The following is a 15,215-nucleotide window of genomic DNA, read 5'->3' on the forward strand; positions in this document are numbered from 1 at the left end:
ATAGAACAAATCTTTCGAGGTTAAGAATGGCTTTGTTGTAACCCCAATTAAGGGTTATTTGGGAGCACTAGGTGATAGCAGCCGTTTTTGTGCCAAGTGAAATTCTAGCTATTATTGTGGGAGCATTACATCCAAAGAAAAAGAAATATCATCGAGAAATTTGCCTATGGAATATACAGATTTGGGTGGGGCCCCCAAAATAGATGTGTTTGGGTGGGTTGGTCTTCATATAGACAAGAAATGGGGAAAAAAAACGAAGGAAAGAAAAAAAATGGAAGTAAAAAATTAAAAGAAAATTAAAATAAAGATTTGAACTTAGGGTGGGGTACTACCATGGATTGAAATATCGGTAAACATGGATATATCGGTATTTGGATTTTAAGAAATATCGGTGGATTTTAAGAAATATCGGTGGATATTTTTACGCAAATATCAATAAGAAAAATTATCTAAAATTGATGGGAATACTTAAAAAAATCCAAAAAAAATGATAAAATAAGCAAAAATATACATGTTAAATTAATTTTAACCCTTGGATCAAATTTTGATTCAAATTTAACCATTAGATCTTTATATAATCGTTGGAAACACTTCGTAGCCGTTGGATCAAGTCAAGATTGATTTTCCACCATTAGATAAAAAATCTTACCGTTTGATGCCTTTACAAATACACGGGTGAAATTTGGGCCTTCAGATCGTCAAAAATTCAAATTTGGCCGTCAGATCAAATTTCAAAATTTGAAAAAAAGGAGCCAAAAAATCGACGATTCTTTGAAATCCTCCTCTAGCTGCTCCGCGCATTGTTCCACTCGCGATTTATCGGTTGTAAATCTATATTTCATCGATTTTTTGCTGATATTTCTTCTGTTCGATAATCGGTGTTAAATTTCGTTTCGAGGTCGTTCGATATCTAATACATCGAGGAAATATCGTCGAAAAAATTGGATTTTTCAATCCATGGGTACTAGTACTACACGGAACAACTATTCAAGTGTCCCATTAGGTTGTGTTATAACTTATATCAGTATTGAGATGTATCTTAATTTTATTTTATATCTTGATTTTATTTATTTATAAGGAGAAGGATTTGATAACTAGTAAATGAGTACTTTGAGTTTTTTTTTTTAACTCATTTGTGTTTTTGTTTATATAATTATAATTTTTTTAAATAATTTTAAAAAATATATGAATAAAAAAAATCTAGTTATTATTCTATAATTAACAAATATATATTTTTTAGAATATAATTAAAAAGAAATTATGTATATACGTGTCGTATGTACAAGTTTCATGCAACATGCATGGTGCCATTTGTTTCCAACGCAAACTACGTGTCCTAATAGAAGGTGACAGCCACACCAACGCCCCACCGTTACCACATACGGATAGGGACAAAATGTTAGATGGGAGATATGAGTTTTGAAGGAGGGAGAAGCCTGTAACTCTAGTGACCCTGAAAAGCCAAGATCAGGTGATGAGTCCATGTGAGAGAAGATGAGAAGAAACGTGGTGGCTTCAGAGCCTGCATGGAGCGTTCACCTGGGCGCCTCTGCATTTCCAAGCCCAGTGTATTTGTTTTGTACTGAATCAAGAAATAATTTTAATGGTAACAAATAATAGGATTAAGGTATAAAATAATAAATTTACTATTAAAAATAATAAAATAAAATAATGATATATATATATATATATATATATATATATTTATTTATTTTATATAAAAGTGAAGCTAAAATCATAACCTTCAAAAGCTAATCTAAGGTATTGTAAAGGTTTTTTTTTTTTTTCATGCATTATTATTTTGTGACTAATAATTTTTAAAACATGCTTCTTTGAAAGTTTTGAAAGAGAATTTTGTTTTACAAAACATTATAAAGCTATCTTTGAAAAATATTTTTAAAAATTGATTTCTGATCATAATTTCAAAACATGTTTCTAAATAGGTATTCTATAGCTAACTTAGAAAATTGTTGGTAGACTTCAAATACAAAATAATTTTTTGAAAATATATTGAAATAACCCATTACACGTATTGTTTGTTTTAGACTTAAAATTATTTATATGATTAAGAAAAATTCATATAAAAGTATTTTTTTTTTATTAAATATGAGATATCATAATATTTCGTATAGGATTATTTGACCAAATAAATAAACAAACTTTCATATAATGGTAAAATATTAACTTTAATATCATTTATAATCATGACTCGATATCTTTCATATATATTATATGTTCTACCTTTCATGTATATTATATGTTCTTGCGTAGATGTTATCAGCTTTAAGTTCTTTAAAAAATATTTACATAGTTGAAAGAAACTTATACATCGTATATGAAATTTCATAATTAAATTAATTTTTTTAAAAATGGAAAATAACTAATCTTTTCCAAACTCTCTTCACCGTACTGTTTGATCCGCACAAGATTTTGAAGATCCACAAACCAAAAAAAAAACAAAAGGACCTATATATTTACAGAAACATTCAAAGAACTCCACAACTATAATCCTCGAAACCCTCTCAAATTCTCACGAACGCGATCATGGCACAACCCCATCCCACGGACCCAGAACTGCAACTCCATAACCGCAACCAGAAACTCCACAGCCTGCTGCGGATTCAGTATCTCCACCACGCTGCAAATGGTCCGGAACCGAAGATTCTCCGCCCTCTCCACCACATTCCTCAGCCGCTCCACGTTCTCCACGGGGTCAAAAACCGCCCCCACCAGCCCACTGACCGAGTTGAAACACTCACTGAGCTCCGCCGTGATCTCGTTCTCCTCCCCCACCGTCTGGCACTGCAGCTCGCTCACCCGCTGCAGCTGCGCCGGCGAGAGGTCTCCGAGGTCACCGTTGTGAGCCCCGCGGAGGATGTCGACGATGTGGGTCTCGAAGAGGATGCTGGAGTGGGTGTAGATGAGGTGGAAGGCGATGGTGGGGCGCCACCCGGCGACCCAGTGGAGGGAGCGCTCCAGGGAGGAGGACCAGGGGGCGGCGAACAGCGAAACGACGTCGTGGCGGGCGGTGTAGGACATGGCTCGGTAGTACTGGGAGTAGTGGGTCCGCACCTTGTGGACGAGGTCGAGGAGGGCTCGGTCGCGGTCCGGCGCTGTGGCCTTGGGTGCCAGCCTGAGTTGCTGGAGGAGGTCATGGAGGTGGTCGAACCAGGCCTCATTGAAGCTCTCGAAAGACATTTTTTTTTTCTTTTATTTATTTATTTATTTATTTTCTGCATGCACCCCATGGAGGAGATGATAGAAGAAATGACACAGCTTGATTTTATAGGTGAAGAGTCTGTATGGAAGCTCTGGAAAATGATTTACTTTTCAAATTTACACAAAAAAGAATAATAATAATAATAATTTACACAAAAATAGCATCTTATAAATAACTTCTTAATCAAGCCGAAAAAACATACAAGAGAAAACAAACTGTAAACACACTCATCTTACTAATTGTTACATATAGAGTTCCACAAAAGACCATTGCTCACATGCATAGCCTCCACATACCTTTCTACCACTATATTTTCTCTTCCCTTCCCCAATCTCGATATGATATCGAATGATAGATAAGTTTCTTTTCTCCTCTTTTGCTGATTTCGCTATCATATCATATGATGATATGATTATTATCATATGATAAGATCTTAATCCCAAAATTTTTAGCTCCGAGGGGAAGAGTAAGGGCAAATACTTGGTTGTATTTACGTGTCGCCCACTTGCTCAGCCCTTTGCTTACCCCATTCATGCATGGAGAGATGCAGTTTCTTAGAAGCCACCAGGAAGTGAGCACCCTGTAATGGAGTGAGAATCTCCTGCAACCCCTTGAAGGTGCTCAGCCGCAGCTTATCGGCTTCCTCCAACACTCTGGCCAGCGCCTGAGAGTGAGTCTCGATAGCGCTGTTCACAGTCCGGCTGTACTCGCCGACCGTCCTCAGCTTCTTGGCGATTATCGCTAGTGGCTCGTCGGCGGTGTCCTCCTGCATGCTCGCCATCCTGCTCGACAGCCGGTCCTCCTCCCTCACGATCCAGCCGTGGAGGGCATTGATGGAGATGAGCTGGGTGGCGGAGATGTCCGCGAGGTTGCCTCTGGTGCAGCCCTTGAGGAAGTCGGGGAGCTGGGCCTGGAGCTCGGAGCCGGAGATGGAGTAGAGGAGGCGGATGGCGAGGGAGGGGCGGCAACCGCCCAGCCAGAGGAAGGAGTTCTCGAAGGAGGTGATCCAGGAGGGGCAGAAGAAAGAAGGGGCGTCGAGCTTGGAGAGCTCGGCCCGGGTGGCGCTGTAGTCCTGGAAATGCTGGAGAGACTTCTGGATGAGGTGGCGGAGGTGGTCGGAGTCGGGGCTGTCGGTGTCAAGCACCTGGAGGAGCTCTTGGAGGTCTTGGTGTTGCTGGTTGATCCAATCCTGAAAGCAACAATGGAAGAGACGATGGCTGGAACTCGCCATGGCAAAGGAAAGAAAGGAGAAACTCAGAGAAGAGAAGAGAAGAGACCGATGAGGGTTTAAGTAGGGGTTTTGACTGTAGAAGGTATTTGTATTTATTCTATAATAATCATGATATTTTTCGAAATTTTAATTAAAAAAAAAAGGTCTCTGTAAAATAATAATAAATTTGAAAAAAAAAAAAACATTTCATTAATTAATTGATTGGTATAAAAATAACATAAAAAATATAAATGAATTGCATGAATGAGACCAACAAGTGGAAGCCCATATGGTGAGAAAACGCCAATTTAATGAATATTTTAACAAAAATTTAAAATTAAGTTTTTTTTTAATGTATTATTTTGATGCCCAACTCCTTAAAATATAAATAAATCATACTAAAAAAAAATTAGGATCTACTTGAAAAATATTTTTAAAAACAATTTTTGAGAATTGTTTTAGATTGTTTTATAAAATAAAAATCTATTTAAAAATCTGAAATATTTTTAACATATTTTTATATTTTTAAATATAATTTTTATGTATAATATTTTATTTTTAGCCCTTCTTTCTATTAAATGATATTTTTTTTGAAAATATCGTATTTCTTATTTTTTAAAATTTTAAAAAATTATTTTTAAAAACAGTTACAAAATATGCCTTACTTACACCTTCAAATACTACTTTGTAATGGAAGAAAATAAAATAAAACATCAAACATCTTCCTTGTCTAGAAAGATCAAGAGAAAGGGAGATGGGAACAAGGGAGACAAGAAACAGAGACTTTGCAGAGATGCAGAGCAGAGCCAAGCAGCTTGGGCCGGCATTGCAGAAAGTGGTATGGATAGATAGACTTTACTCAAATTCAGTATAAGACAAAACCCATTATGTTTTCTATATGAACTATTTGTTTCTTAAAAACTATAAATACCTTTAATTCCATTGCAAAAACAAACCATTATGATTTGGAAGGTCTTATTTCTTTGTGGTTTTTGAATTGTCTATTTGATTTGATTTTATTATATTTTAATCTCATTTATTTATTCATACATGGTCCAAATTTATCCGTAAGTGACTAATAATTCTATTATATAGAAAAAAAATACTTATCATGATCTTTTTCAACCAATCATATAAACTTATGATTTGATCGGGTTATGATATGAATTATAATTACAACTATTCAATCATAGAATTGATTACGACATAAAAAGATAATGGTTAGTAGAAATCTTAATGGGAACATAAAAAGAATACGATTTCTTTAAAAAGCTATATTTTGATTCATGTAAAAAATTATTTCATATTTAATTAAACTTTTATGATAGTACTTTTACCTGATGAAAATCATGGTTTTGGTTCCGGATTCAATTTTTAACTGAAGTCAAAAGAAAAAAAAAATCATAGAGGAAAAGTAGGAGAACAGATCCCAAATTTTTCAGATGGAAAAAAACTCAGCAGTATCTGAATCTGAAATCATTTACAGTAAACCCCAACAGCCCATTTACAAGGGGAAAAAAGGTCATACAACACCAAAAAAAAAGAAAAAAAAGAGGCTAACTGTTAACCCCAAAGAAAGATTAAAGGGGTAAAGAAGAACAAGAAGGATGAATCCCAACAGTTTGATCTTTTTCCAATATCCCATTTCCCCATCTTAACCTACGCAGTGTGGTAAGAGTTTTGGACATGGTTGTGTTATAAGAATTATTTGAGCAGCGTACATGGAAAAAATGGGGACACAGAAGGCAAGAATGAACTAGGAATGGTGAAAAATGGTGAGGGTTGGCAGGGGAAGAACAATGTGTGCAGTCATTAGTTTGAAAGGCAAGAGCTGACTTACATCAAAAGCCGAAAAAAAGGAAGGGAAGGAAACTAGAGAGATTAACTGGCCTCAACTGAAAGGATTTGAAGTTCTGCCCACCATAGGGGAGAGAGTTTTGGAGTTGCTTGATCTGGGGAGACTGCAATCACATTCCTTAGGCTTGAGACTATGTCTTTCATTGTTGGCCTATGCTTTGGTTCTTCATTTATGCATTCCTGGATTATCTCACATATAACATCAAGCTCAGTATTCTTGAAAGACTTGAGTGAGGGATCTATCATGTAGCTGATCCTCTTCTGACCATTTAAGTATTCAGTAGCCTGAAACATTATTCCATCAGCAAAATGTTAGCATAGCCAAACTATTAGTCTATAGTGCATTCACTGAAATTTGGCGAGTTAGACTTAGGCTCATCTCTGATAATCCCACAAGAAAGCTACTCAAAGCTGAAGAAAATTTGATTTCGGTTTTACCCAGTTCACAAGGGATCCTTGTTCTTCATTGTAAGGGACCTTCCCAGAAATGATCTCTAGCAGCATTATTCCAAAGCTGTAGACATTTGATTCAGGGTCAGCTTCTGGGTGCAACAGGGAATGCTCTGATTGTTCTTCATCTGCTATCTTTGATTTGGTTGCCAGATCCATCCAGAAACTTATTTCTGCAATCTGATCCAACATAATGGGGGAGTAAATTGTAAAGGAAACAATATACAAAGTTCAAAAGCTAATGGATGTAGTACAGGTGTATTTCAAAGCAAGTACACATCCAGCCTTGGGAATTTCACTCTAAATGTGAAAATATTACATGGATATTTGCAGTTTTGAAATTTTTGTTTGGACCTATTCATTCTCTGATTACTTCCAAACACAAAGGAAAATGGATGTCAGAGCAAATTCCTAACACAATAAATCAGATTCGTACCTTTGCAGCACAATCTTCTGTCAAAAGAATAGAACTTGAATGCAGATGGGGATGAACTAAAGGAGGGTTCAGCACATGGTGCATGTGTTCAAGACAATAGGCCACTCCCATTATAATTCTCACCCTAGCATTCCAGTCAAGATGTTCAACTTCTTTTACTGAAAAAGCAAACAACAGAACAGGGTTTGCGGTTTTAAAATTGGACATCTCTACGTAATTCTACTTAAATGAATTCAAATATTACCATGTAGATGCTCATAGAGGTTTCCATTGGGGGCATACTCAAACACCATCATCCTCGTGAAAGGCTCGTCCTCTTGACAGTAGCCTAGTATATTTACGAAGTTCCTGTGGTTTATTCTTGATAGTTTCTCTATCTGCCACAAGTTCAGAAAAATGACAGAAGAATAAATCAAAATAGAGGGACAGTTTTAATTCAAATCTGATTCAGAAGTTAAAATAATTTGTTTTCTTGCTTCTCCTTTTAAGCCCCTCTCAAGTCTCAACTACGACTTTCAATTCAACTGCTATAGTTGTTGATATGGAACAATTAAAGTTAAAGGCGTACTAAACAAACAGGCGTGCTTAGGTTTTCAGGTTAGCCACCCAATTGTCTCTGTATGCCTTTGAATAGAAACCAGAAAGCCTGAGTTTTGGGATCCAACAGTGGAGAAAATCTTGACATTGCTGAATGGTTAGAGCAAATCTTATCCTACTTCAGGCAGTGAGTTCCATCATCCAAGCCCGTTTTGCCCATATTCTCAGCCAGCAGTAAAGAAAAGAAAAGAGAGGAGATTTCCAGTGTGATTATGCCATTTCCATGTCTTCCAGCTAACCAAAATCCATTCATTTGGCTATTAGCTTATAAATTTTTATCAAAAAATGTTCTAAAATAATTACCCTTTTCTTAAATGCCACTTCTGCATGTCTTGACCATTCTTTGAAAGATGCAATAGTAGTTGAGGCCACAGCAATCTCAACACCACTTGAAAGCGTCCCCTTGTATACTTTACAGCCAGGAAAAGTATCAAGAATATTGCTGAAATCCTCACAAGCAGCTTCTAGCTCTGCCCTGTTCAGCTTGGAAACACCTGCATTCCAAATCCATGCAATTACTTCCAAGCAGTTTCCAAATTAGGCACCAGAAAACCAAAATGGCTTTCAAGTACAAATGAAAGGGTCACCTGTGACAAGTGCCTTCTGCAACTGGCCACTTATACCAGTCTTCCAAGGAGCTATTGCTTTTGCTGCTTTTTTCCGACAAATGTAGAGCATTACTGCACAAAGAACAAACAAAAAGACCACTCCAGGAATTGCGTGAAAATAGTTCCTTTCAGGAGAATGATGAGCTGAAGGTTGGTGAACTGGCTTTTGGGGAGACTTGGTATTAGGATTAGGAGCACTAAGAGACAGGTCAGGCGGTGAAGGAAGAGACGGGTTTGATGGTAGAGGAGAGTGTTTGTTAACTGCAGGGAAAGCTCCACTGCTTAGAGTAAAAGGTGTTGTTAGTTGCGAGAGCTCAGTGCTACTCACAGGTGCAGCAGGGAGATTATAAGATGACTGAAGCAGTCTCCGACGACGTGCAATATTTACCATATCATCTACATCTTTTACTATGAATTGTTCAGCTGAACCTGCAGATGAGAATAAAAACTCTCATTTTGTGTAAAAAAATAACATTTCTTTATCAATTCCAATGCCATTGTAAAAGGAGTTTTTACTCACTAGGAAGATTGTGACAACAATTCTCTTTATCACCCTGTAAATAGTGCTTTCCAAATTTGGACCTTAAACGCAAAGAAAGAATTTTGGGGGGCACAGTAAGAGAAATCACTACTTTTATTATTCATAACAAGGTAAACTTAGGATGGATATAAAATCACAGCACATACAGAGGCGACACATCAAGGTACTGCAGAATTGTTCCCACCATTGGGATTATGAATGAACCTGCTTTCTTCAGATGTTGCAAACTGCTCTCCCAGATGCTGCCCAAACAGAAGAATTTAGTGGAATTAAACTCATTGAACATACATAAAAAAGGGTGGTAAGAAATGAATCAAATATCGATCAACCTAAATGCAAAGTCACAGGTATTCCCACATTATTATATCCTTTCTCTGACCTTTTGGGATGATTCACTCTATGCTAATTAGACCTTTCCATGACTGAACCCTTCACATCAAAACTCTACAACCTTTTTAGGACCATAAGATGACCCAATATACTTATTTACACGAGGGATTCAATTTCTAAGAAAAGTACACAGACCAGAACCCTACTGATGAAAAATCAATTGCATGATAAGCAGACACAATAGGGAGTGAACTTCCTACACTAACAAGGAAGAATCAAATATATTGGAGTCTGTCCACTTTGCAGAAAGTTTATATGAGGCTTTGATAAATGTTTGTAAAGGAAGACCAGTGTTGGATTCCATTGAATTAAGAATCCAATAAATCACTTTAGAATTCTTTTGTATGGCATCAATTTGTCACTGTAGGCAGGTTTTAAGGTTATTGCATCAAGATATCCTCCAAGACCTCGGCCTTCCAATTAGTCCTCAAAGTAAAAGAGAGCATTCCCTACAATCCCTACTGTTGAATTTATCTGAAATAACACCATTTTCCTCCATGAGGCAGCAAATATCATATATTCAAATAAGATATGGAAGTGCAGAATATTCAAACCCATGTCGAATGGAGAGAATGTCGGCGAAAAATCAAACTAACAATGTAGTACTTGAAAAAGAAAAGAACTCTTAAGAACAGCAACAACAACGTATGATTGGGAATTTGATGATAATCTTATGGATGCTTCAAAAGCTGAGGGATTGTTGGAGAAAATGTTGGAATGGACCAACAATGTATATCAAGCTAACATCCTACCTCATGTGTGGGCCAAACTCACACATGGAGAGACAAATAACCTTTCACACACAAAAAAATAAGGGAATTAATAGATGGAGTCTCTCAAACTTGAGACCTCTAGGACTAGAGCTTTGACAGTGAAGATATTACCAAATAGAAATTAACACGGTACTTCTAACAAAAGTGAAACATGTTCTACCATTTGTTCTCACCATAGCTCTAAGAAAGCAGCACCTATGGGAAGGCGGTATGTTCTCTACAATAGTGGAATTATTCCAAAAAAAAAAACATACAAGCATTCTTTCCTGCAATATCAGGACAAGGAATGCCTGTCTGCAAACTTGCAATGAAAATGTCTCATGAAATGTTTCAGCAACTTGAATAGACTAGATACTGAATAATTTTGTATTACAAATTCCCATATTAGCAAAAAAAATAGAATTAAGAACAAGAACATATTTGCATACAATGCATTTCTATTGCTCTTTCCTACTAAAAATAGATATAAAAAACCTCTATCCATGATATAAACTCATAAAATAAAGAGGGATAACAAATCTTCAGAAAAAGTAGCAGGGTGCAAACATATTCCAGAAAGAGTTCGTCCACAAAAAGAAATGTGTGCATACATCTGCAAAACTCAGTACAGGGAGAGAGAGAATGGAAGAAAAGGAAACAAGAAAATTATACCAGTGCCCAAATTTCGTATTTATACAATCCCTTCCTGTCCTCGAGGCAAATGTAAGGTCTTCATCAAGTTGTAGTTCTGGGAGCAAATCAAGCTCCACAGGTTTGGAAGGAATAATTTTATTCCCAGAAACCAGGTTTTCATCAAGTTGTGGTTCTGGGAGTAAATCAAACTCCTCATGCTTGGGAGGAATAATTTTATTGCCAGAAACCAACCTGGAAAGAAAATGGAAAACTTAGTCCAGTTACTTGGAATTTGAAGTCAATTGACAGAGAATAGATAAAAATCATAACAATGAACTCACAGGTGTTTTAATGAAGGCATCATCCTTATTTCTGCAGGGATTCTTCCGCTCAAGTTGTTATTTCTTAAATCCAATAATTCCAGCATTTTAAGCCTTCCAATCTCTTTAGGAATGAAGCCTGAGAAGTGGTTCCTATATAGCACACTGTCATTTCAACCCAACATTAAGAACTAAGACAGAACCAGAAACAGAGGTTAGAAGAGAAAAAATTTGTGTAAAATGCATCATAACTCAGGGGTAGGAAGGCCCTCAATGTTGGTATACATCATCAATAAGGGTCCAAATTGAAGAAATATATGCAATACTCTCAGTATTAACATTTATCATCTTTTCGGGTTTCATATTGAAGAACTGTGGCAATCACATGAAATATGGTACATGAGACAAATCATGATCCCCTTCTTTCTTGGCATGTCTAATTACAAATGCCACATGGAATCAAGCATATATGGATGCCAAACATGAAGGCATAACACTCCTTACAATTGATTTTCTTTTGACTTCTTTTGTAATTTTTTATGGTGTCAAAGAAAAAGGGTTATTTCATTGAGAACAACATTAGGAGCACAAGAAGCCCAGTGAGGAACCACATATGTGTTTATCTTACTTTAGAAAAGGAATATTGAAAAAGAATAAACATAAACAAACTACAAAGACGCATGTATGTATGCATAGATTATGGTCATATTACATATGTGTATGGTGGGGATGCATATTAACTCAAAGTCTAAACTAGTGTAAGACTTGCCCTAACGGGGTTCCCTTAGCAACTGTATTATGGTCTTCATACTAGCTAGTACTCCCCTCTACAGCAGAGAGAAGGAACCTCAACTAAACAAACCAGAACCACAGTTCATCCAGATACCCTTAAAGGAGATAAAAAGATTAAAAGAGGAAACCATAAATCCAATAGGATAATCAAAGACTTTTTTTGGTGCGTGTGTTTCATCAAAATGGGATTGAACATCGCACAGAGTTAGAGCAAAATTGATGTGAGTGGGGTTTCTGAAAGTGAAATATAGTCCAAGCATTTATAGAGAAGCTGAAGCAGGCTTGAACTAAGTTTGTAATGACAGATGCATAAGTTCAGGTAGTCAGGATGGGAGAAAAGGAGCACGAACAATAAGAAAGATTGACATGACAAGCCCCATGCACCAAAAATGACATTATCAAGAAAATGAACACCCAACCTGCTTGTGGTAATGCTAAATTTTGGTTATCACCACTAAAAATTGTGTTGGTAATTATCAAACTACTCTTCTTCCTTCAATAATTCATCTAATCAAGTTGTGCAAAGTCATGTCTCTATGACCTAATGTGATATGAGAATAGCACTTTTCTGTTTGGCTGTCTGACCCTGTTGACAAAGAGTTGAGAATTGGAAGGGGGAGTCAGAGCTGTTAAGAGAAATAACAAGAGAGGAGACAGAGAAAGAGACTCTAAAGAGTTGAATGTCCAGACCTTAGCCATTCTTGCCTGTCCACCTTTATGCAGGCATTTGAATACATTAAACAAGAGTTACTGCTATTCACTTATACATAAGCTAGTTGCAAAGAACCAAAAACACCATTGCACCAACAGCATGATATTGTTTACCGTCAAAAGCCTCTCTACTGACCAGGGAAAAAAAAAGGCAAAAATTAACCAAGGAGAACCATTGAACTCCAATGGATACACATCCAATGATTGATGGTGGGCATAATTTGTCCATTATAATGGAATATTACCATCTCTGACCCAAAGCCAACACTGATCCCAAGGGTTCTTGATGTCTGCTTGCGGCACTTAACCATAATCCTGATTATTTTGCATCCTCTTGTCTATATGACCAGGTTGATGTACATGATTAATTGTTTGCTATCACTTATTCTGGGTTTGTGCACAGATTACAAAGTATTAAAGACCTCAACAGCCACAAGATTATGGGTTGCCAAGTACCAGCTGTTGCCCTTTTCATTGCTTTGACTGGTCTCCAGCTGCATCTTGCCACACTGTCATCTAATGACCTCATGGATCCAGCCTAAATGGTGATCAAAATGTTGCCATCACGATAATTGTGGAACTGAAACCTGAAGTCACTAAGATATAGGCAAATGGTAGGTTGAACTTTCACTTCCCACAAATTACGATAACAAACCAATAGGATAAGTTGGTGAAACAACCAAGTATGAATTTATCACTAGTCCTATATTGAGAAAATTTTAAATATATATATATATATATATATATATATATATATATATACTAAGGATGGTAAATTTAAAAAAGCAGCATATTAGATAGAGCAACCAAGAGTAATTTTCTTTCCAACATTACAAAACAGAACAAAAAGGCAGCAGAAATCTAACAGGCTTATTAGAATATACAGGGGATGATATTTCTCTCTACATTCACAAAAGAGACACATTTTCTTAGTCTAAAGGAGTCATGCTTTGATTTTCAATGAGATAAACAATATCCATATTCTAGGAAAAAAGGAGAAGGATAGCAATTCTGCTTACAGAGATCTTAGATGACTAAGTTCTCCAAGCTCGGGTCCCAGTACTCCCTCCAACCAAAGGCCTTTCAGATCCCTACAAGCAGAGTTGTTTGAAACTTTAAAATACAACAAGATAAGTATATATTTGATTTCAAAGAAGAAAGAATTTTCATGGTGACTGAACTCAGGACAAAATTTTCATAATGCTACTTCATTATTTTCTAAAAATGATATTAAATTGAAAAAAAAAAATTGTCTGAAACATTTGAGAAAACCTTGTCACATCAAACAAACTAAGAAAAAGAAAATTCAGACTTACAGCATTTGCACTTTACCATCCACACAATGAACTCCCAACCACATACATGGGTTGGTATCACTAGGATCCCAATTTGCAAAAGCTCTATTTGGATCATTATTCACTCTCTCACGAAATCTCAACAAAGCCAATCCTACATTCCTCGACAGCAAAGAACAATGCAACAAAAACCAATCAGTTTTAATTTTAAAACAACAAAAAACATTTAGGAAACAAGATCAACCATGACAAAAGGTTACCTACCTTCAATGCTAAGTGAAACACACTCGTGTATTTTCAACAGAAGAATTAAAACGGCGAAACCAAAACCAGAGAGCTGGAATCCAAAAGGGTTCCACCTCCTCCCCATTTCTTGATAATCGCAATGCTATGGGCCAGACCTTTTGGGCACAAACTAGTCACATTGATTCATACATACATAAATTAACATCCACAACAACTACCAACCATGAGAGAAACCAAAATTTTTCATCATAATCAAAATCTCCACCACTCCTCCATATCACTTGAACTCCGAATCCCTCGTTTTCACCATTTTTTTTCTCAAAAAAAGAGACCCCGATTTCTTCAACCAGAGCAAGAACTTACACCAAAAAAAAGGGGTTACCCAATAATCTAAAATGCATCAACTTCGAGCACTCCTCGCATAAAAAATCCAAATCAAAAGCATTTCAACAAAAAAATTCAAAACCAAACACACCTCCTCTGATGAAACTACCAGCCACCCAAAGGTAAGATAGGGAAGATATTACCAGATGGAAGGGGTGAAATTGGGAGTGAGCACCAGCTGTTATTTTTCTGCTAAATCGCTGGTTTTTGTTAGATTTTCAGAGCTGGGGTTGAATGGATTTGGAGGGTTTCAGGTTTTTGGATGGCTTTGAATTTGATTTTTCTCATAACACCATCACCCCAGAAGATGCTGTTCCGGTTTTTTTGGTACTGGATTTTACAACTGATGGTGGGTCTAGGGAGGAAATGGAGTCCACGTTGCAAAGCCGGAGCCCCGGCGAGTAACTGTCACCGGCGGCGGGGGTTTGTATTTCCCGCGGTTTTGTGGAAGAGGTGGGCCCCACTTCCGATGCAGATGGATGCGCCACCATTCAATTTTCCTTTTTCCTTTTTTATTTATTTTTAAATTTGTTTACTCTCAACCACTTCTCCTTTTTAAAAAAAAAATAAAGTTATATTTTAAATCTTTCTAAATTTTGATCATTTGTACAAAATTAATTTCTGATTCTTATATTTTAAAAACGAAAATAAAAGTATATTTTTAAAATTATTATATAACAAAAATTCAAAAAGAATAATAATTTTTTAATATTCAATTTAATTATTCCAACAATTCTAGAAAAATATTGGCAATAAAAATATTTTATTATTAA

At 36.4% G+C, this 15,215-nt stretch overlaps 3 protein-coding genes across 4 annotated transcripts; all 3 read right to left on the minus strand.

Annotated features, from left to right (window-relative positions):
• Positions 1-2,335: 2,335 nt before the first annotated feature.
• On the minus strand, positions 2,336-4,460 carry LOC100854900 (protein DOG1-like 4). The gene has a single exon (XM_003634616.4). It carries the CDS (start codon positions 3,196-3,198, stop codon positions 2,503-2,505), a length of 696 nt encoding a protein of 231 aa, XP_003634664.1. The 5' UTR covers positions 3,199-4,460; the 3' UTR covers positions 2,336-2,502.
• LOC100854046 (protein DELAY OF GERMINATION 1) lies at positions 3,367-4,451 on the minus strand. The gene has a single exon (XM_003634585.4). The coding sequence runs from the start codon at positions 4,449-4,451 to the stop codon at positions 3,711-3,713; it is 741 nt and encodes a 246-aa protein (XP_003634633.1). The 3' UTR covers positions 3,367-3,710.
• Positions 4,461-5,845: 1,385 nt separating the features above from the next.
• LOC100854079 (protein MALE DISCOVERER 2) lies at positions 5,846-14,920 on the minus strand. 2 transcript variants are annotated; one of them, XM_010645812.2, is made up of 13 exons: positions 14,077-14,920; positions 13,834-13,966; positions 13,537-13,608; positions 11,036-11,167; positions 10,734-10,946; positions 9,066-9,161; positions 8,899-8,960; positions 8,358-8,807; positions 8,074-8,264; positions 7,418-7,550; positions 7,174-7,331; positions 6,726-6,917; positions 5,846-6,572 (listed from the first exon to the last, which is right to left on the minus strand). In XM_010645812.2, the coding sequence occupies exons 1-13, from the start codon at positions 14,180-14,182 to the stop codon at positions 6,312-6,314; spliced, it is 2,199 nt and encodes a 732-aa protein (XP_010644114.1). In that variant the 5' UTR covers positions 14,183-14,920; the 3' UTR covers positions 5,846-6,311. The 2 variants fall into 2 exon arrangements, with proteins under 2 accessions (XP_010644114.1, XP_010644113.1); XM_010645811.2 differs by having other exon boundaries at positions 11,036-11,179.
• Positions 14,921-15,215: the final 295 nt, after the last annotated feature.

This window comes from Vitis vinifera, chromosome 19, assembly GCF_030704535.1.
Source record: "Vitis vinifera cultivar Pinot Noir 40024 chromosome 19, ASM3070453v1".
NCBI lineage: Eukaryota > Viridiplantae > Streptophyta > Magnoliopsida > Vitales > Vitaceae > Vitis > Vitis vinifera.